The following is a 27,015-nucleotide window of genomic DNA, read 5'->3' on the forward strand; positions in this document are numbered from 1 at the left end:
GGTCAGCCGCTCGTCTGGCTGGAGCGAAGGTGTGGTGTCACTGATCCCTACCGAGCCGAGAGCCTTCAATACCAGCAGGTGAAATTGTGTTTCTAGTTGTTGTGTCTGTAAGACACAGCTAGAAGCAGTTTGATTTTGTCCCGACGTATACTGAGATGGAGTAACGTTGCTCATCACTCCTTCCATCTGTTACCATGAGGAACCACCATGATGGCACATGAGTTTTCCCTTCTGCTCCACTTTCAACTAGAGAAATGGTATAAACCAAAGGCAGCGTGTACGTTGTAAGCAGGTTCCATCAGGGAAGGCTGACAGCCTTGGTGTCTACCAAGTCAAGGTTCGTGGTGTGTTGTGAAAGTTGTGCTTAAGGTTAAGTGGACGTGGCAGATGGTGAGTTACAGGAATTTCCTTTTGGCTTCCAGGTTAAAAAACTCAATCTACCCTGAGATACAGAATTAAAACTGGCAATAGTCTCTGAAAGGACACTAACCAGAACTAGATCAGCTATAACGAACATCTTCCTTTTTCTACAAGTTTGACTTCTGACAGCTTGACTTTGTTGTCGCTCTTTTTATATACAACTTCTATCCATGTGATGCTTAAGGCAACGAGGCCAGTACCGGTAGTGAAGTGCAACAATCTTGGCTGTTGGGTCCATGGTTCAAAACACAGCGGTGTGAGCCGCGAGGATGACTGGTATGTCACTCTGGGCTTTGGGAGTTCGTACAGGTGAGTGTGAGTCCTAATTTGTTATCCCTATTACGAAAAACATTATTTAACTAGAAATGGGGATGTTTAAACAACTGAGAGATGTTTTGACTGTGTCCAAAGAAACTGCCAAAAAACAATTAACTTGATTTGTATAAACTGCTTTTAGTGAATTGTGGTTCAGAGAATCGTTTTATATTAAAGAGTTCATTAACACTGCCTATATGCTGCACCAGGCTAAATATGAAGGTTTATATTCATCTTTACAATGGAATATACAAGAAAGCCCCAATGGGAATTGCACCTTTCATTTAGCTGGTGAAGCTAGGTGTGCTGAATATGCAACTGTTAATGAGTACAGCCATACTGTATTTATTTCTGTATACTCCTGTACAGGATGAATGGAGAAATCCTCTGCAAATGTTGTATACATGTACACTGACCAACACTTGCTTTCAAGAGTATCAAAATGCACAGGCACCTTTGGAGAGCATGACAGTCAATCCAAATGTTATCCATAAACTGAATGAGAATGTTAAATCACTCGAGTAGGAGGTAATTTTGAGGAGGAAATGAAGTGGTAGCAGAATAGTGAATAAGTGTCCTTTTTAAATAAATTAGCTTTTAAATGTAGTTATAATTCCTTTGCACAAAGAGCGGAGGGTGGGACTGAATGAGCAGGGCTTGAAGCAGCTGGGTTTTTCAGTTGAGAACTTTTTTATTTCTGTTTTATTACATGGGTTTCTTCCTATAAGGAATTTGGTCATGGGAGCCTCTTAAGTGTCCTTCGTTACTTGGAGCCCCAGCCCGCACCCGGGAGATGCTGTGCTCCCCTGGCAGCGCCCGGGCTCGGAGCGATGTGGCCAAGTGCAGTCAGCTGCAGGGTCAGAACCATCAGGTGCAGATCAGAAGTTTTCATTCCGATAATTCCTTTGATCTGTCAGTGCTTAGTGCCACAAGAGGAGCATTTTTTTTTCTCGTGCTCTTCGACGTGGACTACATCTTCCTGCTTGTTAGATCTTTTGGTGGAAACAGAATTATTTTTATAGCTCTAGAGGCCCCCTGGTCATTATGTTAAGGCTGTTAACACAGCAACTAAAGGTTTTATTTTTTTTTTACTTGCAGAACATTTAGGTGTAGATGTAAAATTTTATTAAAGTATTCACTTTCCTTGCCACCACCAGCTCTTTTTTATTAAACTGCTTTTTCCACACCTGTTGATAAAGCAGCAGATGTTAGCTCTCCTTTTAAGGGATTTTTGAACAATCCCAGAACTCTCTGGATTTGAAGCATCATTTTTGTGGTGGCCTACCTCATAACTGTTGCCTCCTTCCTTTTCAGTTGTGTTGGGTTTTTTGTTTTGTGGTTTTGTTTTTTTTTTCTTTCTTTCTTTTTTGGTGTTTCAGTCTGCTCTACTTTGAAACCATCATGAGAGCCATAGCTTTGTTTACAGACTGAACTGGGTAAGGTTGACCTTTTGGGAAAGAGGATTAAATTGGAGGGAGCAGTTTTATTCAGGTTGTTTTCACTTCTTATTTCCTTCTGAGAAACAGCCTTTAGTTTAACCTTTTCATATCATTCTTAAAATAATTCAATTTTCTGTCACTGTCATCTTAAAAGGCGAAAAGAACGTATTCATCAAAAAAACCACCTTTTGGAGAGGAGAGTAAGTGTTCTTCCCAGATTTTGAGAGGTCTGCTCCCTCCATGTGGAATACTGCTCACCAGTCGTTAATCAGTAGCCGGCTCTCTGTACGGTATTGTACATTACTGTCTGGTATTGAACACTGAAGAATTCAGGAGGCACAGCTGGAACTACCACTTATTCCATGCCATGTAGTTCAGAACAGCCAATTACTTTCTTATTTGATCTTAGAGGAATTTTCTCAATTGTTTACATTTATTGTTTCTTAATGAAGTTTCAAAATGAGCCCAGCTTTGGTTCTCCTCCTCCTGCCAGCGTCCCTGAAGGTCTCGCGGTAGGCATGGATAAGTGTACGGTGAGAGGTTGAAAACAGGACATCTTATGCAAAAGGCATCAGTCAGAACATAGAAAAAACAAAAAACAAACCATTCTGTGAATGAAATATTGTATGTTCAGATTTTATAAGATTTTTTTTTTTTTTTTAGCCAGCCCAATTTACAGCCCTATATTTTCTTATGAAAGATGTCTAATACCAGGTGCTGTAACACTATTGTTTCACTGTCTGGTTATAAGTGTATACAATATTTCTAAGGGCAACGATGTACTGTGATGTAAAAGTCTGGGCTAAAATGTATATAATCTTGTGTACAGAATTGTGTACTTGGTTATAATTGCTGATTGTAAAGATTTAATAAAATGTAAATATTCTGGTCAAGCTGTGCTTGAGGGACGGTGATTTCTGAGTTGCAGGGCCAGCTCTCTTTGACTGGAGGTCTAGCAAGGCCTTTGGTGGTCACACCAGTACTGTCCCATGTCTTTATTAGTGACCTTAACGCTGGGAAATTCCCAGCCACCAACCTGGGGGCCGCCAGTGCCCCTCCCTGGGGGCTTCCAAAGGCCGGAGAACACGCTGGTGGGAAGCTCAGAGTGTTCTGCAGGAGGAGGACGTAGCCCTGTCCTGGCTGCTGGAGGGCAAGGAGGTGGCTTTGGAGGAGCCAAGAGCAGGGTGACGGCAGCAGCCATGACCGCTGGAGCGGGGCGGGTGTGCGGCCGTGCTGCCAGGGGTGAGAGCAACAGCCACGCTGCAATGCAGGAAATTCAGAAATAAGGGGTAACCTCTCCCTGTGAGGGTGGCCAAACACAGAGATATTAGATATACACCCTTCCAGTGTCAAATTGAAAGCAGCCTCATCTAATTTGACTATTTCAGCTTCACCTTCAGCAAACTGCATTACTTTTTTTTTTTTTTTTAATAAAAAGCAGCTCTCTTAGAGGAACCAGTGTTCTCTCTTAGCAATAACCTCCTGCTGTCCTTTGAGGATTTGGTTTTCTCTCTCCGTGTGTGCCTCTACCCCCTCACCAGCCACGATGCCCAGGTGTTGTCTGAAAAAACAAAGAGTTGCCCTCCCATGGCAGATTGACTGTGAAAAGGCGAAAATATTAGGCAAAACTATAGCCAGGGTGCCCTCCTGTCCCTGCCCCTCCTCCTATTTCTTTTCTAACAAGAAATCAGGGATATTCATTTACTTATTTCCAGGTCTGAACATGTTCCGCTACTCCCCTCTCCAGGGACACTCGTTGCACAGCTGGGTGAAGAGTAAAGGGAGGCTCAGCAGCATCAGTCCCTCACACCTCCTCTTAAAACCATCTTTAACAATTACTTTATCCAATAGTTGTATTGATGGGCCGTTACTCCATTTTCACAGCTCCGCTTTCCAGTTCAGTTGCCTGAAGGTGGAGAACTTCACTGGCTCTGACACAAATCCAGCCTCGGCTGCTGCTCATCCTGAGACCCATCATTCATGTCGGCCCGAAGCTGCTGGTGGCAGGAGTCCCATTTTCTTCCTAAGTGCTACATAAAAAGATAATGTGAATAAATCTTTCCCGCTGGAATGGTCCCTATAAAACACCGTTTTCCTGGACAGGTTCCCCCAAGCTGTTAAACCTCAGCGCAGGTGAGTTCATCTTTATTAATCCTTTGGTAGAGGACACAGCGTGATGGCGTGACACCGGGGCTGGTCCAACCACAGGGTCATTTAAGCCAAAATTGTAAGAAAAAAAAGTGTGTTGAGTGCTCAGTGGTACCACAGGTGCTTTCGGGGAGCCCTGGGACAGCTCGGGCACCCTGCCAGCTGCGACACCCGGACAGACCTGATGGCAGCAGTGCAGGGCAGAGAATGAGAAGAAAGACAGAAAACCAGTTTCACCATTCCTTACCGGAGCCTCCCTCTGCCCTCACGCCCTTCGCCGGGTGCTGCCATCGCCTCTGTGTGCACCGGGCTGCGAGTGCCGGCCTGGGAAGGAGCCGCAGGGTTTGGGTGTGAGTTCAGGGCTGGTCACACCGAATTTGATGCATTTTAGGATTTCTCTGTGGACCTCTTCTCCTCACGGACAGGGGGTGGTAACAGAGGAAACCCTGATGGTTAGAGATGTGCGTGATCCTCCCGTCAACAGCAAAAGCCATTTCCCTGTTCCTCCTCTGGCCCAACGCTCCTCGTACTTGGGTTTCAGAAAATAAGTGTAAGGAAGGCATAAGAAAAAAAAGATGCGCAGGAAAGGGCAAAAGGCATTTCCGACACGGGTGTTTTATGTAACCGAGCACGTGGCCCCCCACGTTTATTTTAGGGCCTGACAAGGGATATGTGATTGCCAGGCAGAGAACATCGCTGTTAAATTATGTCAATCTTCACCGCGCTGGCATTACAGCATCATAAAAAACTACAGAGCTGCTATTTTTGGGTAGCAGCTCTCTCCGACTCAGTGAATAAATGCATCTCCATATGACTCACTCTGGGGGATTATTAATAGACACAGAAGCAGAACGCCAAAAACCTGAGAATATCACTCAGTCCCACACGGAGCTTTCTAGCTTCTCACAGCAATCGCACTCGAGAACTTTTTGTCTCAACATGTAATTTAGGGTTTTTTTAATGTATATATACAGAAGAGGAACACATTTTCTATTCAGCTCACACCCCGAAGCCTTGTGGCAGGGGGAGGACAGGCCGCAGTGACGGCGGATGCTCGTTGCTGTGGCTCTGGGTGAGCAGGTCCCACGCTGCGCGCTGGGCTCACACCCATCGGGGCGATGCCTCCTGCTAACAGACCCGTTTGGGTGGGGCTGCCGCTGTTCAGGAACCTTCAGATAAAAGCTCAGGTCTCCTGCTTAGAACAGAAATCATCCAGGATGGCAGAGAAGAAGTGAGTTGTTCCGAGAGGGAACACACGTGCTTCTCCTTTTGCTGTGGGACAGCCGGCGGATAAATCAGCGCTAGGCAGCAGCCGTCAGATAAAGGTACAGCTCAAGCCTGGCGCTCGCCCCACTCTGGGGCTGGCTTCTGCATCCAACCTGCTTTTTGGGAATTAGGGTGAAAGTGATCAGTGGGGTCCTCCGCGCTGTCCTGGCCCTGCTGCCGCTGCACTCGGGTGGTGTCAGCTTTGATACCACAGGCAAACCTGTCGAAACATGGACCCTTTTCCCCTAAAACCTTCTGTCGGCATTTGTGGGACTGCCGAGATGCTGCTGGGGCTGGTGTCCGTGAGGATGGTGTTGAGGCTGGCTGTATGAGGCAGGTTCACAGCCCCACACATGGTTATGATGCTGATGATGGTGGTGACTGTACCATCTTCAAGCTCAAAGAGAGCATTTATCTGGATGTCAAAGACCTGAATGCTGGGAATTCTACCAGCTGTCACATCCAGCAGTTCCCCTGAGCTGGAGCTGTTTCCCTTCGCCCAACACTACATCCACAGCAGCACAATAACTTAAATATTAATTTTTCACTCTTTCACCAACTTTTTGGATGTTTGATGTCAAGGTTTCCACTCCAGCAGTAAAGCAAACAACCTGCTCCCTCCCCCCTCAAGCCATCCCTGCATCTCCTGTCTCCTCCAAACACCTCCTGAATGAAACTAAACAGGGAACCGCTCCAGCCTGGAAAGGGAGGGTCTCCCAGCGGCGTCAGCACCCAGAGCAGGGGCCACAAGGCAGCAGCGCTCCATCCTGCCTGCCATGGAGGGGCCTGGGGGGTGCACACCTGCATTCACCCAGCTCTGTAGATGGTGCTGGCTTTGGAAAATGATGTTTAACATTTGTAGGGTTGGAATGTTTAAACTTACGGAGGTGATCATGCTGGGATGTGGTTTTGTGGAGCCTGGTGATCTTCATCAGTGACAGCAGGTGGCAGGGAATGGGGGATGAGTCCGGCTGGTGTGACGGGGAGGTGAGAGAGGTTCCCCCAAGCTGGGGAGGTGATGGCACTCGATGGGCCATCAGAATTTGCCAGCTCTTGGTTTCAAAAATAAAGGGGAAATGGCATAAAACATGCCCGTTGGACGTGAAGCCTACGTGGTGTCAAACTCTGGACTGTCACCTGCGGAGCAGCAATGCTAACCAAAGCTGTTGGTGGGACAGAAATGTCAATAGCAACTGGAAATCAGCTCCTTCTGTTTAAAGCTTGCATTAAATTCGTTCCTTGGTGCATGCAGGCATTACCCAGCTGGAAGCTGCTCCTCTCCTGAAGGTCTGGCGTGCCAGGCAAGCCGAGCTGGAGTTGAGTCATCACTAACTCCAAAATCAAAGTGACAGATAATTATTGTTTTATAGATTTGATAAAACTGAAATAGCTGAGAAACGAATATTTATCGTCAATCTAATTTTCGTATGACGACGGCAATATCTTTGGAGTTTAAACATGTCTCTCTGGTGCTTCATCTACCCATTCACTCATCTCATAATTCAGGTTTTAAAATACTTGTTGTGCTTCATGGGCAGCCACCAGCCTGGGCTCTCTCACAGCAATGAAAAGGCTGCAAAATCCAGGCAGTACTGCTGGTGGCTGCTGACTTTCTCCTAAAACAGTGGCCACTGTGTCTTGTGGCAGCACCGTGCACAACTCCACCGGCCACAGAGAGGGTCAGAGCCCGCCCGAGTGCATGTGGGGACGGTGGGATGAGGGTGTTCGTGGGCTGAAGATGTCACCTCTGCCCTCAGGATGAGCACTGCATCGAACTGCGCCCAAATTGCCCTGAGAGCACCAGCAGTCCATCCCGGCAGCCCCCATGAATGACGATGACGACGCAGCAATGTGGTGCAGCTCTGGCGCGTTGGCTTCGTTCCCGCCTGGGATGGAGCATCGATCCAGGCAGTCCTTGGAGGCACACGGGTCCCTTGGGGTACGGGTCCCTCGGGTTGGTATTTGGGAGGCTTCTGCACACACTGGCCCCAGCACAAGGCTGGATGGGGTGGTGGCCACCACTCTTGGGCAACTTTTCCAGCTCCTTGGTTCCTCCCCTCGCTCTTGCCTGGGGCTGATGCTTGGGGCAGGCTCCAAGCAGGAAAAAAACCAGGACAGTTCAGAGGGCTTTAGAGAAAGGAAAACGCACGTCAAGGGAAGAAGGTTGATTGCAAAACCCCTTCAACACAATTTTCTCCAAGACTTGGAATTTATTAAATAGTCCGTCAGCCTCCTAGAGAGAATCGTTTTCTTGGGTGTTTTTTTAAGAGAAACCTTGAAAATCCCATTTACAACTAAGCACAGCACATCAGATATAAGCAGTTCTCCTTCTCTTCCCACCCTCCTCTTTTCCACCCCACTGAGTATATTTGAGCAGAGTAAAGTAACGTGGCGGTACGGCTTCAAGGAGAGATGCATTTTAAGCTACAGTAATCTGCTTATAACACTATAGATCCTGAGGATATTTAGACTTTTAACAAAATTTGCTAGGACTTTGCAAAGGTGGAAGAAATAAAGCCCATTAAAAAGCAACACTCATCCAAGCGACATCATGGGTCTGCTCGCAGCATATTCGACTTCTTACAACGAGGGTCGGCTGTTCCTGGTCCTTTCCCACTTGCTGCATGGCTGCAGTCAGGTCTCTGCACTTACTCTGGACATGGTTTTGCAGCAAGTTGCTGCTCAAGGCTTGAAGAGATGGTTATCCTGCTTCACCAAGCAAAGCAGACAGCTCTTGGTGGCCAAAGTGTGCAGAGAAGTTGTCAACCCACCGCCTAAAGTGCTTATAAACCATCTTATATTTCATAAACTTCAGACATTCAAGACTAGAAAAAGGTTTCTGCTCTGTTTCTGTAAGCATGGCTCCTTTAATAGGTGCTGGTCTTTGCTTTTCCATAACCCGAAGAGTTTAAAAGCAAGTCTCCTGCCTGACCAAGAAGCTTAGTCAGCTGAAAATCATCAAAGAAGCTCCTGGGTTCTGTCCGGTACATGGCGACGGCAGCAACACGTGCCATGGTCAAGGATCCACTGACTTAGTATGACTAGGCACCCCCCGTCCTGCCCTCTCCAAAACCTCAGCTTTGTTCCTGCTTCTTGCAGAAGGGTAGAGCAAATCCAACTCTGTCACCCTCGCCCCAATCCCACCAGTAGCCGGGGGCAGTCCTGGAGCACATCAACTCCCAAGGGAACTACTGACGCCCTCCAAGCCTCCGGTCCATCCTCACGCCTCCACAACCAGCAGCAGGACCCAGCATTCACGTTGTCATCTAAAGGCCACGAGTGAGGTTAGAATTTATACAGAACACTAAAGCACTTGCTGCCGGCCACATTAAGCACACAGGTAGGATGGGAATTGCTTTTCCTCTCTCCCAAAGCTCCCCCTAAAGCCCATGCTGTGGGTGCCACCATCACTGGCAATGAAAAAACAAACAAAAAAAACCCCCAAACTAATCGATGGCTGAAAGAGACTCCATGTAAAAGGAGGCTGGTGGATTGAAAGGCCATGATGTGTCTCTAACACAGAGTTTGTACAGGGAAATTTTTACATGTGATGCTCAGCATCTAGAAAATGAACCATGTTTCAAAAGGACAGATCCAGTTCCATCACTCTTGTAGGACTTGCGGAACCGCTTTTGCAGGAAGGACTTGCGGGATCAAGCCTCAAGACTCTTCATTAATTAAAGCGTTTAAATAATTGAAATGCGCAGCCTCTTGACCCTCCTTAGTGTGGCTACCTGCCTGAGAGCTGGCATAAATTATGGAAAAAAATCATACGCAAGAGGACAGAGTTATCACCTTGAAGAATCCCTAACAGATCAAATGGCTCCGTCACACTGAGAGATGCCAACAGCTCTAAGAATGATGATGGTGGAACTTCATCTCCAGGGAGGTCGAGATTCTCAGGAAGAGCTGTGTGGTCAAAGCAGCTGCCAAAATGCAGCAAGGATTTAGGAAAATCAGACTCGGTTGGGAATTTTTGACCATCAACAGGGTGAAGATACACATAATGCAATGTGCCAGAGAGGACCCCGTCACTGAGCTTTTAGCTGGAATGCTGTGGAAGCCAGGTAGGGCTTGAGTTGTCCCAATTCTGTGACACAGCAACCACTCGACTCAAACCGAGGTTGACAGGAGGCTGGGGGACTGAGTGGTTTGCAGCAGTCAGAAATAGCTTCTGCTTTAAGAAGCTGGCTTGGTACCGCAGCCTGATAAATGCTGCTCAGAGAGCTGCTCTTGTGGGAGGTGCTCCCGTCCAGTCCTGCACGAATGCGACTAACTCCTGGTGGGTCCTCCCTCCCCCCGCACCCCATCCACTGCCCGAAAGCCAAAGGAAAACCCAGTGCAGGGAAGGAAGCGTGAGGATGTCATTGTGGGGTTTTTTTGGTATATATTCTAGGTATGGCACAGCACTGACAGGGAACAAAATCTTCTGACGTGGACTGTCCAACCCCATTGGGAATGAACATTGGAGGAAATCTCTTTAGTCAAGAAATTCCTGAATATTTTTGAGATTTTTCAGAAATCGCAGGTGATTCTGGAGGGACTTGAAACCCTGTAAAGGGATCTGATTTTCAGAAGGTCCAGGGGAAAATGGCCAATGTTAAAGGGGTTTGGGGTGAGTGCCCCACTCAAGTGTCGGCCACATCAGCAAAAGCTGCTCTTACTGCAATCTCGTGGTCTGTCCCACATACACCCCACACATCAGAGCAATGAAGCCAATACAATACAGAAACGTACGTCCTGACAAAGTTTCTCCATGGGATGCAGTGCAAACCTGGCCCTCATATGGTGTCAAGGCAGGAAGAAATATTGGCACAGGTAACAGTCTCCTTTGAAATAATAAATACAAAATGTGTATTTTTTTTCTTAAGGTTTGTTTTTGTTTTGTTTTACTCATGACAGCATTTCTTAAAAATATTACATCTGCTTTTGAGAAGGTAAAATCCTCTCCATATAATACTGAAAAATAAACTCTACAGGACACGCACCAGATACCCCCAGTTGGCACAGAGCTGCTTCGGGATCAGATCTGCAGACTCATCAGTGCAGAGGGCTGGTGTTGCCTTCCTTGGCCCCAGACTCTTAAAACACTGTGTTGTAGGAATCATAAAAGACAAGAATACATAAAAACAGTAAAATGTTTATTTTCTTAGAAAAAAAGAGATTCAAAATGATTGTGATCACACTCCCATTCGTGCTCAGCAAAGCCAATACTGCAAGCTTAGTCCTTGATTAAGATACCTATTAAGTGAAACTCTTTTTCCTCTTAAAATACAAATTCCTGCTCCTGCATCACTTCCAGTATTTCAGTGATAACATGCTTTTAATGGATAATAGTTTCCCAGCTTCTTCTCAGCAGAGAAACAAGGCCTGCCATGGCAAAAACATCCCATCTCCAAAGCTTGAAATCACCAGCATTAATAAGCACTCCGGCCCGAACGCGGACGGACAGACAGCTTAAGGGTGTTTCTTAGATGCTTGAATGTCCTCTTACGGAAGCTTTGTATACCACTACCTCCTCTGATAGAAAACAGGCCAGAAGCCTCAATAAAATCAACGTCTTTTGGATTAAATTTAAGGATTTGCTGCGTATCTGGACACAGAAGAAAGTGAGAAGTTGCAACAAGTTTTAACTAGCAGCAACAAAAACAGTTCCTTACGAGTTCTTAGCAATATTCCTCATCTGGTCATTAAGAAACACTGTAACTGAATGGAGCATATAATGTGGAAATGATCTTCTTCTGTTTATGTAGTGCTGTTCGCTCTAGAAGACTTCCAAAAGGTCTCGACTGGGTTGTAATCTATTTACACAGTAGTATTCCTGGTGCAATTGGCAGAATTGGCACTATGTGACGTCCTCCTCTTCTGAACAATAATCACGACCCTGTAAGGAGAAAAGCCGGACAGTCTGTAAATGACTACTTGAAAATGGGAATAACACAAATCAAGGGATCACTTACTAATAATTCATATCTGTTCTCTAAATGTAGGAGATCTGAATTCAGAGCTGGGTAGAAACCTTAAAAATAGGGAACGGAGTTTGCACAGCCCCTCCAACCATTTCTGGAAGGTTTGCATGAAGCCAGGACAGGAGACCCTTCCCTTCAGCAATCACTGACCCAGAAAGAAAGAAAAAACCCCCATTCTTTAATTAAAAGATTTGTCTCAGAAAGAAGGAATGCCAAAATATTTTGCAGCGAAGCCCAAATCCATGGGTTTTTCTCCATGCCGGGGACCATGATTAATTTGGCCAAAACTACAAAGGCTTTGTCCAGAAGCTTCAGAGCTGTTAAAGCCATTGGAACCAACTGATGGTTGAGGCTCAGGGCATTTCCAGGAGATTCATTTACCTGGTTCCCCAGCCTCCTGCTCGAGAGGGAGCCCTGTGGGCCGTCATTCCCCACCATGCGCCGCACCAGCGACCATCAGTGCTATTAAAGGCTCAAACAGACCCAAAACACTGAAGGAAACTGTCTTGCATTTTATTCCTTCCCGTTTCTCCTACCGTTCTTCTACTTCTGGGTTTGCTCTGTGGCAAACCAGCCGCATCACTCCTCAAAAGGATGCCAGGAAGCCACTTCAAAAGCAATGTGCTGAAGAAGCCCTTGTCACGGCGGGGAAATGCCACCTCTCATCCACTGCCTGAAGGCTGCTGAGAGCCAGGCTGCTGCTGCCAGACACTTTATTTCCATCTTCACACCAGTGGGGATGGAGACATGTCGGTGTCTCGGAGGTGGCTACAGCCCTCAGTCGTCGGCGGGCAGCGACCTGCCCCAAGCCTCCCGCCAGCCCGCTCCTTCCCACGAAACAGCCGAAAGCGGGAGGAGGCTGAGAACTGCCTGAAACACCACAAACACCTCCCACGCCATTCTGCAGTGTGACACGCAGCTCTTCCACCCGCCCAGCCAGGCACGGACCCGCAAACCCACCCCAGCCAGCTAATGCGATGCCCAGACTGCTGCAACGCACGACCAGGAGCCCCACTGCAGCCCCAGGCTGCTCTGCTTTTCACAGGGAAATGTTCCAGACCTGGGTTTGCCCTGCTCCTGCCAACTTGCCAGCTGGCAAGAAGGGGAAGATGCGGCGGGGGAGTTGGGGGTGGGGGGCAAAAAAGGCTCCTGCAGACACTTGGCAGCCGGCTGAAGGGGAAGGGCCACGTTTGTTAACCACCAAGAATAACGTCTGAGCGCAGGCACAGCGGGCTGGCAGCTTGCATGCAAAATCAGGGGTTTTGCTTTCACTTGGGTTTTATAGTGAGTAAAGAGGATGTTGCTTTTCTTTCTGTGGGAGAAGGAAGGGCTATGTCCACCCTCTCACTGGTGGGATGGGATACAACCAGTGGGACCACCCCACTCTGGCAGGTTTAGGTGACTTTGTCAGGGGTGGGAATCGGCTGTGACAGCAAACACCCCATTTTGCAGGTACTCCTGCACCCATCCTGGCTGTCCTACACCCGCTGCCCCAGCTATGTGGCAAAGACCCACACCCACATACACCCAGCAGTTAATTCCAGCATGAAAACGAAGCACATGGGGCTCAGCCCCACAAAGTCTGAAGCGTCCTGGCCCAGTTCAGAGAGGTTAAGCACATCCTAGTCTTTATAAGCACAAAGGAAACAGCACTTAAGCCCTGGAGCAGCAGCTCATGAGCAGAAAGTTAAGCAGCTGCTTTAGCATCTTCTTGAAGGAGGGCTTGTGGTAAGTGAGGTCTCCTTGGGCAAATACCCAGCCATGGGTATTTATTCTCCTAAAAATATCAGGAAGGAAGCCAAAAAAGTTCCAATCCCCCCCCACCACTTTTTTTTTTTTTTTTTTTTTACATAAAAGCTTTTGTCTAAAGCTTATCCCCTAATTGAATTTTTATCAGTAATAACACGGTCAGTATTCCTCAGGAAGATCAGAGAAGGAATAAAGTGCCCTGTTGTTGCTGCCTTCCCCGCTGCGTTGTAAATCTGACACACGCGTTTCTCCTTGGTGCTCCTCAGGCAGAAAGGCAGGAGAGGTCTCTGTTTCCCCACCAGCAGAGGAGGAACGCTGCTTTGGTCCTGCCAAGCCCTGTAGCCCCCACCCAGTAAAAGAGTGTAAAATGTCAATTTTTGACCCCTTGGTTGTTTCAGAGGATGTTTGATAGATGCTGGAGGAGATGATACCTCGAGTGGTCTTCTGCAGAAACCACACTGAAATACTGACCGCGTGAAGCGGCAGCCAGATGATGACCTCCAGGCCATAGGCAGAGGAGCTCCAGCAGTATCTAAGCACAGACAGAAGCGATGGTGGGTTTTTTTGGGGGAGCAGACATGTGTCAGGAAGGAAAAGAAGAAAGCAGAGAAGGTGACGACCTCCCCACAAATAGAGCAGCAGTGTGGCTGGAAAATGAAGGTGCAGGACTGCCGGCCAAACCCTGTCCCCTGCCACCCAGGGGAACAGGTTGCCATGTCCAGAGGAGCCGCAGGCACAGAGCACATGGCTAACAAATGGAGCATACAGGCAACCTTTAATAACATGGGCCATTAGATCAGTTTTAATGACTGAGCGTGTCAATGAACTACACCGATGGAGAACAGGAATACGCTCATCCAAGTCCAGGTAATTCCCAAGAAATCCCACCTTCCTCCCCTTACACCCCTCTCCTCCTGCTTGTACCCAAACCAGAAGGGCTCATTCCCCTGCTCTCTCCCCTCGCTGCATCTAGAAAGCGCTCACCATCCTGGTGCCCCTACCAGGGCATGCATCACAGCTGACCATATTCTTTTAGAGAAAAAAAAAAAAGAAAAAAGAAAAAAAAAAGAAAAAAAAAATCACAGGAAAAGCCCTTTTCCCCATTGTTTCGGGTGACAGGCCAGTAAACAAAACCTCACGCCACCCGAATGCAGAAGCCTTCCCGGTTCAATAGCCTTTTGTGGGACTTGCCGAGGGAGAGGAGAGGGAGAGGAGGCAGCTCGGGAGATGCTTCTTCCGCTGCAGCTCTGCAGCTTGGCACCAACGCTCTCGCGTCATGGCCCTGGCGAGGAGAGGAGGAAGAGGAGGCCGGCCCGGGAGAGGGAAATGAGCTGCACCAAGCAGCCCTTTCTTCTGCGAGGACTGAAAGCACTTGCAGGACACAGTGGCCCCTTTCAGAGGAGATGGCCGGTGCTGGGAAACGTTAGCCCGGCTCTGCACTGGGAACTCTTTTCATCAATCTGGTTTTGTTTACAGCGCTCACAGAAAGGATGGGAAGAAAATACCAGGAGGTGGCACTGAATAATTGTATACTGTGCTAATTTTTGGCCGTTTCTTATTTTGTTAGAGAAAAATCAATAGAGTCGTTAAGAGCAATCCACTTTGCTAATGAGTTTTAGCCTAATGATTCCACCCTTGCATACGTTTCAGTTAGCAACCCCCCTACTTCTAACGGCACTCTTTAAACACGACACAAGGAGCCGCATTGTGTCTTCCCCCCGCGTTTCATGCCCAGTTTTACTAACGAGGGGATGGAGTGAGTTGCCGCTGGGCACCTCTCCCATGGCCTCCAATAACAGCCCAGTCGTCCCCAACCCAGCTCCCAGCAGCCAGGTGTGTGGACTGGTGGAGGAAGCCCTGCAAACCCCCCCAATGTCAGTGCCGGTGTTCAAGACCAAGTTATCTCTTGACCCAAGGTGACATCTCCTGCGGCAGCGGAAACAACATGTCCCAGGCTCGGGGTATCCACCGGCCACGTGAAACTTCATGGCAAGACCACATTTGTTAACCTCATTTTTTCCCCCACGAGCATGTTTGCACTGTAATTATTTTTTATAAAGCACTGTAGCCATGTAGGAAACAACTTACGATGAGGGGATTGGTGATGATTTCCTCTGGTGCAGCTGACCTGGATTGTTTTGGGGTTGTTTGTTTTTTGGTTTTGGTTTTTTTTTTTTTTTTTTTAAACCACAAAGCCAGAGATGCTTCTCTTCTTGGGGTACAACCCCAAGATATAATCCTAGAAATTGCGTGTCAATTGTTCAGTTATACCTCAGCCTTGGCAGTTTTTGCTACAGCGAGGCAGCTGCCTACACACCGAGCCAGAGCCTACAGTAATAATATATATTTAAAGGAGATAATTTCTCATGATGGCTTTACTGCTCTGCACATAAGATTCAGCGAAAGCAGACATTTTTCAGACCATTTTCCCTGATAGCCATCATCAAGATGTTTTTGCTAGCAAGCGCGAAATGGGGTGAATTTTCCACATTCAACATTTTATACGTCATAGCTTCTAATTTTGCTTTGATTTCATATTTTCATGCAAGCCCTGGTGGGACAGGGCCCCCTCAAGTCTATGGACTTGAGCCTGCAAAGACTGTGCCCAGGACTAACTCTCCGCTCTGAGCCATTCTGTTCAATCAATGGGATTTCTTCTTAGGGGGTGAGGTGGAGTTTGCATGTCCTGCACCATCAGGGGCCAAATAAAGTTGAGATGTAGGACGAAAAACAAAACCAAAGGCTGGAGAATTTTTAGGAGAGACATGGTAACTCTTCTGCTGTGTTTCACTGGATTCTTTGTGAATCCATACACCATATCTGACTAAATTAGACCTTGCACTATTCGATTACCGAGAACCCAGGCAACTAATTTATTTGCCTGAATGCCAGTACAAATCACGTAATTCTGCTGCAGTTTCTCACTCCAGCCAGCAGAAAACACCAGGTGTGAGGAAGTCAGGGATGCTGTTTGTGGGAAGAATTTCTATCTTAATCAGAGACAGTATTTAAAAACGAGATTTATCACACCATGATGAGGGCAGTGACTGTCCCCGTCCCAGCTTTGCTGCTGAGGCCCATTTTTCCTCTTCTGGGCACCATGCAGCAGATCTCGGGGCTATCCAACGGCTGCTGTGTTCACTTTAGGAGGGATGTGTCAGTCGCACTCCGCTTCCTTCTTGGCTTTCCAAAGTCATATTTCTGCCTTCATTTCTCAGCTCAAGCGAATCACTTGCACCTCTGACTTATGTCGTTCTAATTTACTCTAGTGGGACTCTCTCCTCGAGTTTAATTGCTGCTGTTACCTGTTGCTCATCCTCTACTGGAATATATTTACGTGATTTCAGGCAAGCTTAATTTTCAACACACGCTGGTAACACTATCTCCGGGTGAGCTGCCTGTCTCTGCTCCATTTTCTTCCTGAACTCTTTGTACGCACATGCCTTTTTGTCTTCAAAAGCAAAGCTCGTGACTCTACTCAGAATAACTTCAGCTAGCGTGAAACCCCCAGAGGACTCGCTGCAGCTGCTGGCAGATGTCAGGAGCATTTCTGAGCCAGCTTTTGCCATACCTGGCAGGCCTCGTGCTGCTCACAGGTGCCTTGGTCTTTCCTTTCCCTCCTCTCTCCCGCTGCGGTGCACATCCAGCCTTGGTGTCGTGCAGAAGCTGTGCCCACCCTCTGTCATTGGGCCAGCACCCCATCATCTGACAACCATCCCACAGCTGCACTGAGGTTTCTTCAGCCTTTTAATTGCCTGGCTCCCAGCTGTCTGGATGAATGTTACTATGTCATGGAAACACCAGCATGAAAAGTGCGCCATGGTCTGTCATATATGTTCATAGGTATATAAAAAATATATATATGACATATACATACAACTACTGTTTCCTATGCTGTCAGCTGCTTAACTCCACCCAGCTACTGCCAGCCTCCCACATGACTTTCTATCTCTGGCTTCTTATCAGGTTTTGGGGTTTTTTTTAGCTCGAATTCTGGTGCCTCTGACATGATTGGGTTGACTCTAGCAGAACCAACAGTGAACCCTCTCTGCGAGGCTGACGTTGACACCCTCAGTCAGTCCTACCTCAGTGTTCAGTGCCGAGCCTTCGCTTCAGTATTTCTTCCTTCCAACAAACCCTATGAATTGAATTACCATAATCACACACTGCTCCATCAGCGCAAGTCAGCTCCAGCTCTCCGAGCAGGGACATAAACACAGCCATCTGAACAGATGTCTCCCTCTGAATGCCTCACAGTGTTTTGACACTGAATTTTGGTAGAGAGAAGTTCCACGCATTGGGGTTGACATTCTGTTTTTTACCTTTGGGTGGCATTTGCAGAAGGCAGCTCAGCTTCGCTGTGCCCACACAGGCAGCCAGGAGCGTGTGCTGGGTACCCACAGGGGCTAGACTTTGAGAGGAATTCTCCAGGCCATTTCATTAAGGCTTTTTTTCATCTTCTAGAGTCATAATACTTCATATTTTCAGTTGCTAGAACATCAGCCTGTCTTCTTTCCATTTCATACTTGATTGCAGAAATTTTATTTTAGCTGACCTTCCTGTCCATTTAATCATTTTTGCTGAGTCCAAAACACCCCTTTAATTTTCCTCTAATTCGTAGCATACACTTTAGACTTGTTGTTACTCATTTGCATTAGATGACCTAACACCCTTTGGGATTTCAACACAAGTTGAGGGATGTTTTGCTTCTGACTGTGGAGTTTCTGCAGACACAGCCCATGGAGTCAGTGACGGACAGGGTGTCTCCTTTACAATTCCAACGCTACTTACAGCCATGGTTACCATCACAACATGTTTTGGGACATCACCAACCATAGGCAACACCCCCCCACTTCTGCAGACTATTTCAGCCGTAACTGGTGAGCTGCTCAGTGATTTAATTCTTTTAATTGTCAACTGCTGTCCTCTGTTCCCCTGGAGAAGGGACTCAAAATGCTATTTAGGGATCAAACAAACCCCCTCATATTTTCCAATCTTTTTGGCATTGGTGGCAGATATCTAGAAAAACAATGTATTTTGGGCAAAGATTAATTAAAAAACCCAAAACTTCTCTTAGGAAGACTGTCTCCTCAGGCACAGGAGGTCCCCAGAGAAAGCAAATCCCATGTAAGAATTAACCCCTGCCAATCTCATCAGCTGTCAGCAGCTTGAAATGCATGGGAGCTGTCTTTCTCTCTTTGACAGATAAAACTGTGTATTTTCTCTAAATAGGCAATCTCCTGATCTAGAAGATAAATTAGTACAAGAGCCCTGGAGAACACCTGCAAGCATCTGCGAGCATGATCCAAACAGCAAGGAGACACGGTCAGCTGCATCTCAGTGTGGCAGCTGGTGAACAAATGGTATTACTGGCCTGAAACAAATCTCGAAAACAAAACCTAACCTCAATTCATAATTAGATACAGCCATCAGATGGTCTGGTCTGTAGATAAGATAGATCTTTGGTAAATCCATTTCACTGGAGATTCTGTGTTTGACATTATGGAAGGTGATGATGTCCAGAAAGAGCATCTAAATATTTATAGGGTGAATGTATTTGTTCAAAGGAGATGTAGCTCTACTACGGATATCTAGAAAGTCTACTTTTAAATGCATGTAGGTCAAGTAAAATCTTACTCCTGTGAAATACTGGTATAGAAACGCTCTTCTCAGGAATCTAGAAACTCCTCCTTGCTTCTATCCTTCCTCTTTATCTAACTTTTTGCATTCATTTTTTTTTTTTTTTTCAGAATAGCATAACAAATTCGTTGTTTGGGACAAATGAAGAGTTTCACCTGCTGTAGCACTCCAGCTCCAGTGTTGGCAAAAATGGCAGAAATACAGCATCGTCCAAGTAAAAATTTCCCTCTTACTCCGCAACCCAACACTACAATTTGGGAATACAAATTACTTTATTCCAATTGGGGAAGCAAATATTTGACATCAAGTATTAAATAAGATACACCACGCCAAAATATGAAGTGTAAAGAGCATACTGATGGGCAAATATCAGCTCAAAGTATAAGCAAAGGCTAAGATCTAGACTTGATCCAAATAGCCCATTTAATCCCTCAAGTCTCAATCTCCCATCTATGCAGTGGTACAATTATTCACTACTATCTCACAAAGAAGCTAGGATTCTCATTAAAAGATTGGTGAAACACATGAAAGCTGCTATCAAGACAATGACATATCATAGAATCACAGAATCATTTGGGTTGGAAGGGACCTTAAAGATCATTGAGTTCCACCCCCCTGCCATGGGCAGGGACACCTCCCACTTGCCCAGGTTGCCCAAAGCCTCATCCAGCCTGGCCTTGAACCCCTCCAGGGATGAGGCATCTACAAAGAACTATATGCAAAGAACAATTCATCTTCTTCAAAAGATCTCCAGCATCATTATGTTAGTCAGTGTAGGTCTTGAGGCAGGGTACATACACACAGCCACACTATTCATAACCTTTGGAGCTGGGAGCTATTTTGAAGAGCAGGAAATTAGCAGGGTATCCCAGATACTACCTCCATTAAGATTCCAGTTGCCTCCCACAGAGATTAAATGAAAGATCAAATCACTAAGGGGATAAAACCCCACTGTGCTCTTCTCCTTTAGCCAGCAGTCCATGGATATCCCAAACATTTGTGTTAACTGGCCACTCATCCTAGCCTGGTAATGTTTCCACAAAACAAAGGTTTCTTTCCAGTACCTCCTGCAACCTCTTTACCTTTCTGGTCATCTTTGCCCTTGAACTATCCAGCCAACGAGCAGTAAGGAGGATCTCAGACCAGAGCCCCTCCGAGTAGTGGAGGACGTGGAGCACCGCAACAGGCAGTGCCCACTTGTCCCCTCCATAGAGCCAGGAAACCTGCGTGTCCACCCCAACTGAAAACTTATGTTTGCTTTATTGTGTCTTACCTTTTCAATTTTTTCATCAAGCATTCTGAAGAATTCTTGTTGGCTTTCAGAGATGTGCATGCTGAAAGGCAAAGCAAGAATATCAGTACCTACAGGATTTCTTTCATTTTCAATACCAATACTGCAGTTCAGAGTTGCTGAGGGACTCAGCTGGAAGTTTTTACCACTGTGAAAAATAAAGAATTTTATACAATGACTACAATGACAATTTTTTGTTTCTTTTTTTTTTTTTCCGGTTTGCCCTTAGAAACATTATTCCACTTGGTCCCAATAGGCACATCTACAAGCCCACAATGGCTACAATGACAATTTTTTTTTTTCTTTTTTTTTTCCGGTTTGCCCTTAGAAACATTATTCCACTTGGTCCCAATAGGCACATCTACAAGCCCAGGCTGGTCCTTCTCCTCCCAGCCAGACGGTCCCTCCCACTCCCTGAGTGGTCCCAGCAGATTATTCACTTCAATTAATTCTGCTGCAGCAAAAGGCTGAGGGGTTAGTGATACTATTTTGCATTAGTGAAGAGGGCTAGAAAATACTTTTATTTGTTGTCTGTAAAATGCTGGTGGTGGCACAAGACAACAGGCCCTTCCCCAGGGGGGACCTGCAAGCTAAAAAAATACAGGGAGGTCAGACACAATGGAAAGGACGAGGAGACAAAGATGAGGATGCGTGGCAGACAGTATTTGGGGTGTGTCTGCTTTATTTATGTTAGGGGATGGTGAGAGCCTCTTTCCTGACACGGCGATATCCCTCCGGAAAGGTGAAGCTGGAGCATCCTCTGGAACTGCAGCAGGGAGGAGTGCCTGGGCCCATGGGGGCTGGAGAAAAGCACCAGGCATCCGTGTGGGACAAAAAAGACTGGAAAAAGGAAGGATGGGAGACTGGTGCCAGTGTTAGTGATGCCAAATGGTTGGAAGGACACACAGCTCTCAGAGATTTTCTCTGACAGTAAAAGCTGGTTCAGGATGCTGAATTCCCACCCCAGACTCCTCTTCCTCACTACGATCGTTTCCGCTGTAATGAGTTAATTCTTTTCCCGAGTGCCCAACAACACACAGCACTCTCCTACAAAGCTCAGCATTCATGCTTCACTTGCTATCAGGATGAACGTATACAATGATTTGCTTATGCTGGACATAAATGAAAGCTCAGTTCAGATGAGAAGGCCTCAGAAGTGGCATTAAAACCTAAAGCTGGTAATTCAGGAGAGGGAACAATTCACCTTTCAGTGGCTGTGGGAGCTTTTGTCCCCAGCTGTCTGACTGTCCTTCAGGTTCCCACCTCCACCTGAGATGGGGAAAACAAATGCTTGTTTGGGGCAGCTGAGCCTGTCACCTGCATATTCAGGTGTCTTGGAGAGGGGCTTTAGAGTAACACAGCCCTTTCTGGGTAGGGAAGCACTAGAAACATACTCTTGCCTTTGCAACATCACAGATCCTGTTTCTAATAAAATGAGATGATACTGTATTGACTCCAGGGGAGACCTTATTGCTGCCTTTCAAACGGGGCTTAGAAAGATGGAGAGACTTTTTACCGGGTTCTGTAGTGACAGGACAACAGGCAACAACTTCACACTGAAAGAGAGTTGATTTAGATTGGACAAAAGGATGATATTGTTTAAGATGAGGGTGGTGAGGCAGTGGCCCAAGTTGCCCAGAGAAGCTGCGGATGCCCCATCCCTGGAGGGGTTCAAGGCCAGGCTGGATGAGGCTTTGAGCAACCTGGGACAGTGGGAGGTGTCCCTGCCCATGGCCGGGGGACTAGAACTCTATGATCTTTAAGGTCCCTTCCAACCCAAACCATTCTATGGTTCCATGATCTAGCAGGCCGCATTACTCCATGAGTTATGACCATGTCTCAGTTTACTTAACGGGGCATAGGTGATCACTTTTCTGGTTAAAGATGCCAGAGAGTCAGTTCTGAGGATGAACAAACAGGGAAAGTGCCAGGGAGCAGGGATGGAGCCCCATGAAGTTACAGCAGGTACCAGCACTTGGTGGGATGAGGAAGGACCAACCCCTTGACCTCTGACTCTTTAGAGTCCAGGGCTCTAGATGTAAAAATCTAAATCCTACAAACAGGAAGAACCCTCACAATGTTACTTCTACAGCCAATATTTTAAAACTCCCTCCATGGTACATGAACTTGTAATTTGGTACATAGTCCACGTTCTGTTTTGAAGTAACACCTGTTCTACAAGAACAGCCCTACAAGACGTATCTAATGATTTACCTATTCACTTCTGTTCTTTTAGCTGAACAGCCCTTTTCCACTCAGTGCCACCCCCCACTTCAGTCAGAATTGTCATGGTTTTCCGAAGATAAACCTTAAAAAAAAATTGTACATGATAGCAGATATTTGCTGACTTGGTGATTACAACTCAAGCACATGTAGCCATGTTATAAACAGAAATTCAGTGGTAGGTTGGGTAAACAGCAGAGGCTTGGGCAAACAGTGGAGGTTTTACCCAACAACCTAATGTTACATTCTGTAACTCTCTGAGAAGTTTCCTTATTTGTGCAGGACCGTGATAGAAACATTTACTTTTTGGTGAATGATGGTCAGTTCTGATTTCTGCAGGGACTTTTAAAAAAAATCAGACTTTGATGAAAGAATGGACCCCCCAACCCCACGTGGTCCCTCTGCCTTCAATGCACCAGAAGAGATGACCTGTCAAAAGAAACAGCCCTTTTCTAGCCCAGGCTGATTAGCCTCCTGTTAGAGCATCCTACATACATCTCTGACCCTGCTGGGAAGGACCAAGCTGCAATAATGAAGTACAGTTTTTCTGAAGGCTGATTTTACCTGCATTTCCCTACTGTGAATTTCTTTGCAATCACATCTGAAGCACTCGATTTTTCCTTTTGAAAGAAGGCTGAATTATACTGTCAGTTCCTTAGGAAATTACTGAAGTTTCCAGACTTGAAACCATGTACAATGCACTTGGTATGCAGCAAGTTTAAGTTAATAAGTGCCCTGAAGGCACGGCATAAAGAACAGCATTTCTGCTACTGTTCAAAACCCAACAGCAAAGCTTTATCACTTCTGTTATGAACCTGATATACAGTTCCATGTAATCTGTTATTTTCAATCCAATTAGTGATTAAAATGTAACGGTGATTTAGATAAGAAACGAATTACTCATATCAATAACCAGCTCTGTCACAGGAGTTAAATATTTCATGGCATAAGTAACGCTGACTGATCTCAGCCATGGTACAGGTACAGAACTGCAAGTGGAGGATGGAGAAACTCTCAGCTACACAACAACCCTCAGTCTAAGAAGCAACTTGAGCATTTTATATGGAAGAAGTTTACAATTCCTAATCCCAGGCAGCATAGCTGTCAACCTAAGCCAAGAGCCTAGCCAAAAACTTCACCAGGAACATAACCAATAGTATTTAAGAACACTAGTGTATACGTAAGTTTATGTGTAAGTTGTATGGAAAGCTGAGAAATAACACAGTATAGTACTCCCATAAGGCACATCAAGATGCATCTCATGCATTTTTAAGTCCTACACCTCAGCTGTTGCAAAGGACAGGATGCTGCACAGCAAGCATTGCCCGGCTGTCATTGGTATCAGGACACAGGTGACCTTAACGGTTTTATTTAAATGGCATATGGTTTTAGGGCTGCTGGAATCACAGAATGGTTTGGGTTGGAAGGGACCTTAAAGATCGAGTTCCCCCCCCCTGCCATGGGCAGGGACACCTCCCACCAGCCCAGGTTGCTCAAAGCCTCATCCAGCCTGGCCTTGAACCCCTCCAGGGATGGGGCATCCACAGCTTCTCTGGGCAACCTGGGCCACTGCCTCACCACCCTCACAGGGAAACATTTCTTCCTTACGTCCAACCTAAATCTCCCCTCTTTCAGCTTAAAACCATTACCCCTTCTCCTGTCACTCTACCCCCTGATCAAGAGTCCCTCCCCATCTATCCTGTAGCCCCCTTTCAGCACTGGAAGGCTGCTAGAAGGTTGGAGCCTTCTCTTCTCCAGGCTGAACAACCCCACCTCTCTCAGCCTGTCCTCATACAGGAGGTGCTCCAGCCCTCGGACCATCTTCATGGCCTCCTCTGGACCTGCTCCAACAGCTCTGTGTCCTTCTTATGTTGGGGACCCCAGAGCTGGATGCAGCACTGCAGGGGGGTCTCACCAGAGTGGAGCAGAGGGGCAGAATCACTTCCCTTGATCTGTGGGTCACACTGCTTTTGATGCCCCCAGGACACGGTTGGTTTCTGGGCTGCAAGCGCACACTGCCGGCTCATGTTGAGCTTCTCATCAACCAATACCCCCAAGTCCTTCTCCTCAGGGCTGCTCTCTATCCACTCTCTGCCCAGCCTGTATTTGTGCCTGGGATTGCCCTGACCCATGTGCAGGACCATGCACTTGGCCTTGTTGAACTCCATGAGGTTCTCATGGGCCCGTTACTCCAGCCTGTCCAGGTCCCTCTGGATGGCATCCCATCCCTCTAGAGTATCAACCACACCTCTCAGCTTGGAACCACCAATTGGTTTTTGCTAGGCAATAATTGTGAATCTCACAGATATTGCTTTAATCTTGTATTTATTTGTATTACAATTAAAAATAAAAATTGAACTTACTTTGCTCTGGGTTGATGTACTAATCCTGGGATCTCTTTATTAGATTTAAGTCTTACATTTGAACTGGCACTTTTTTCCTGAAACACACACAAAAAAACACACAACAGAGATACCATCAGTATTTATGAAGCACACAAAGCACAACAGGCATTTGTCATCATGGTGTCACACTCTGCTGGGTTCAGGTTCTTCTACCTGTACAATCGATTGAGAAAAGCTCATCAAAAATTACATTAAAGGTAAAACAATTGACACAACGACCCTGGGCAGGCAATTTTTAAATGTCACAGGCTCGGAGGCCTGGGGGATTGCCTCCGGGTCAGCAGGTGAAATCTGGCGGGGACACGTAGTGATCAAATGCCACGCTGGCTAACTCTCCAGGGGTCCATGGAAAACAAGGTGTGCAGCTGCGGCTGGGCTCCTCGTAGAGTCGTAGCGCTAATAACACTAATTGGCACCTTTAACAGAGCAAGGCAAAGCATTGAAAGGGCAGAGCCCCCTAGTCACCCCAGACCCACAGACTGCGCAGCAGAGAGGTGAGAAACATTAGTGTCACGTGGAAAACCATACATGGGAGAAAGCACACATTAAACATGCCAGTGAGAAGAGCAGCAACCGCCAACTTGACCTGCTCAGACAGAAAATTGGACACAAGGGGCCCAAGGCAGCAAACCAGAATATGTTTATAGACAAGAAGACGACCATGTCCGGTGCAGAGGGCCAGAGCCATTAAAAACATCTTGAAAAAAGGGTTGGGGAGGGACGAGAGTCTAGCTGAGAGCCAGCGCTTCAAAGTCACATCTTGCCCTCGTGCTAAAAGGTTCTGTAAACCAAAGTTAAGCACACGCATTGTCTGCAAAAACCTGGAGAAGGATATGGCCCCTTCCAGATCTTCCCATCACTGTGTGCTAGGGAAAGCTGCCGGTGCAGATGGGAGAGAGCTGAGTCAAAACTTACAGCTCACCCGCTCCACAGATCCATCTGAATTTCTTAGGCACATCATGCCCATGACAATTTAAGAAATGTAAAACCAAGAATTAGTGCTTTTGTGGGTAATTTTAGTGTTTTTGTTTTGTCTTATTTAGTCTTTGAATGTCTGAATCACATAACATAATTTTCAAGAGGGCTACTAAATAATTGAATTTAAAAAAAACCCCTGGCTGTCTAGCAGTTAATATTTTAATGAATAATTCTACATGGGCTGTGAACATCAACTGCCTCAGCATATTTAACACTGTTTAACACATGTCTTCTAATCTTTCTAAACAAAAAGCAGTGTCTTGCATGAAAATAAGAGTGAGAGAGAAACAAACCTTTCATCCAAGCTTTAACACACATCCCTCTATATTTGTTACATCCCACCACCCACCGCCTGCCCATGATCCCAGGATGTCATGTCAAAGCAGCAGAACAGAAGACAAAACCACTTGCCTTCAAAGCACCTTCTAACTGGGTCTAACAGTGGGTGACCTTACACATGCACGCTGCGTGTGCAGTGAACACATGTGTACGCAGTCATACAACTCACATGAGTCATACAACTGTCAAGCAAAATAAGAAGAAAGGGATAGGTCTGCTGGAGGAGACACCAAAACCAGAAATCAGCTAAATCCCAACCTCATGCACCAGGTGAGCCTTTATCCTCAAATCTGCTCCACCAGTTCATTTGCCACAACACAGAGGAAGAGACCAGGAACGGCCCACGCTACACATCTGGGACAGCACATCTGGATGACCCAGCAGTAGGCATGGTCTGCAGCCGTAGTACCTCCTGCCCACCTACCGCAACACCAGGTGAATTTTGGGCTATCTCCTGTCTCTGGATACCATCACCCTGGAGGAAAATACCAACAAACTGCTGTGAATCCATTGCCTCACTGAAAAGGGAAGGGAAGCTGTGATTTACAGCTCCTGTGTTGGGAGCTGCGATAAATCAAGGCAGTGCAAACCCAGCTTTCCACACCTCTGCTTGTGGTTTGGCATCAGTGCAGCTCTATCAGCAGCTGGAATCAGCACAAAGCCCAGCCTAAAGAAACTTCTGTCACTTAGGAACAAATAGAAAGACACAAGAAAAATATATGTTGCCTCCTCTCTGTGGGTCCCAGAGCAATATTCAGAATATTAACTGACTCACATGGGAAGAGGGAAATAAAATTCCAGTTTACTTGACTTCAAGATCCCAAAGCCTACTC

General features: G+C 46.5%; 1 protein-coding gene across 1 annotated transcript in view; it reads right to left on the minus strand.

The window, feature by feature from the left end:
• Positions 1 to 10,708: 10,708 nt before the first annotated feature.
• LOC104472042 (chromosome unknown open reading frame, human C1orf21) overlaps positions 10,709 to 27,015 on the minus strand; it is a 72,579-nt gene continuing 56,272 nt past the window's right edge. The window contains exons 3-5 of the mRNA XM_010087578.1: positions 24,824 to 24,900; positions 20,220 to 20,280; positions 10,709 to 11,472 (exon numbers count right to left, since the gene is read on the minus strand). Of these exons, the coding sequence (XP_010085880.1) occupies positions 11,434 to 11,472; positions 20,220 to 20,280; positions 24,824 to 24,900 (177 nt within the window). The 3' untranslated portion in view covers positions 10,709 to 11,433. The remainder of the gene's footprint in view (positions 11,473 to 20,219; positions 20,281 to 24,823; positions 24,901 to 27,015) is intronic.

Source organism: Pterocles gutturalis, unplaced genomic scaffold, assembly GCF_000699245.1.
Source record: "Pterocles gutturalis isolate BGI_N339 unplaced genomic scaffold, ASM69924v1 scaffold15001, whole genome shotgun sequence".
Taxonomy (NCBI): domain Eukaryota; kingdom Metazoa; phylum Chordata; class Aves; order Pterocliformes; family Pteroclidae; genus Pterocles; species Pterocles gutturalis.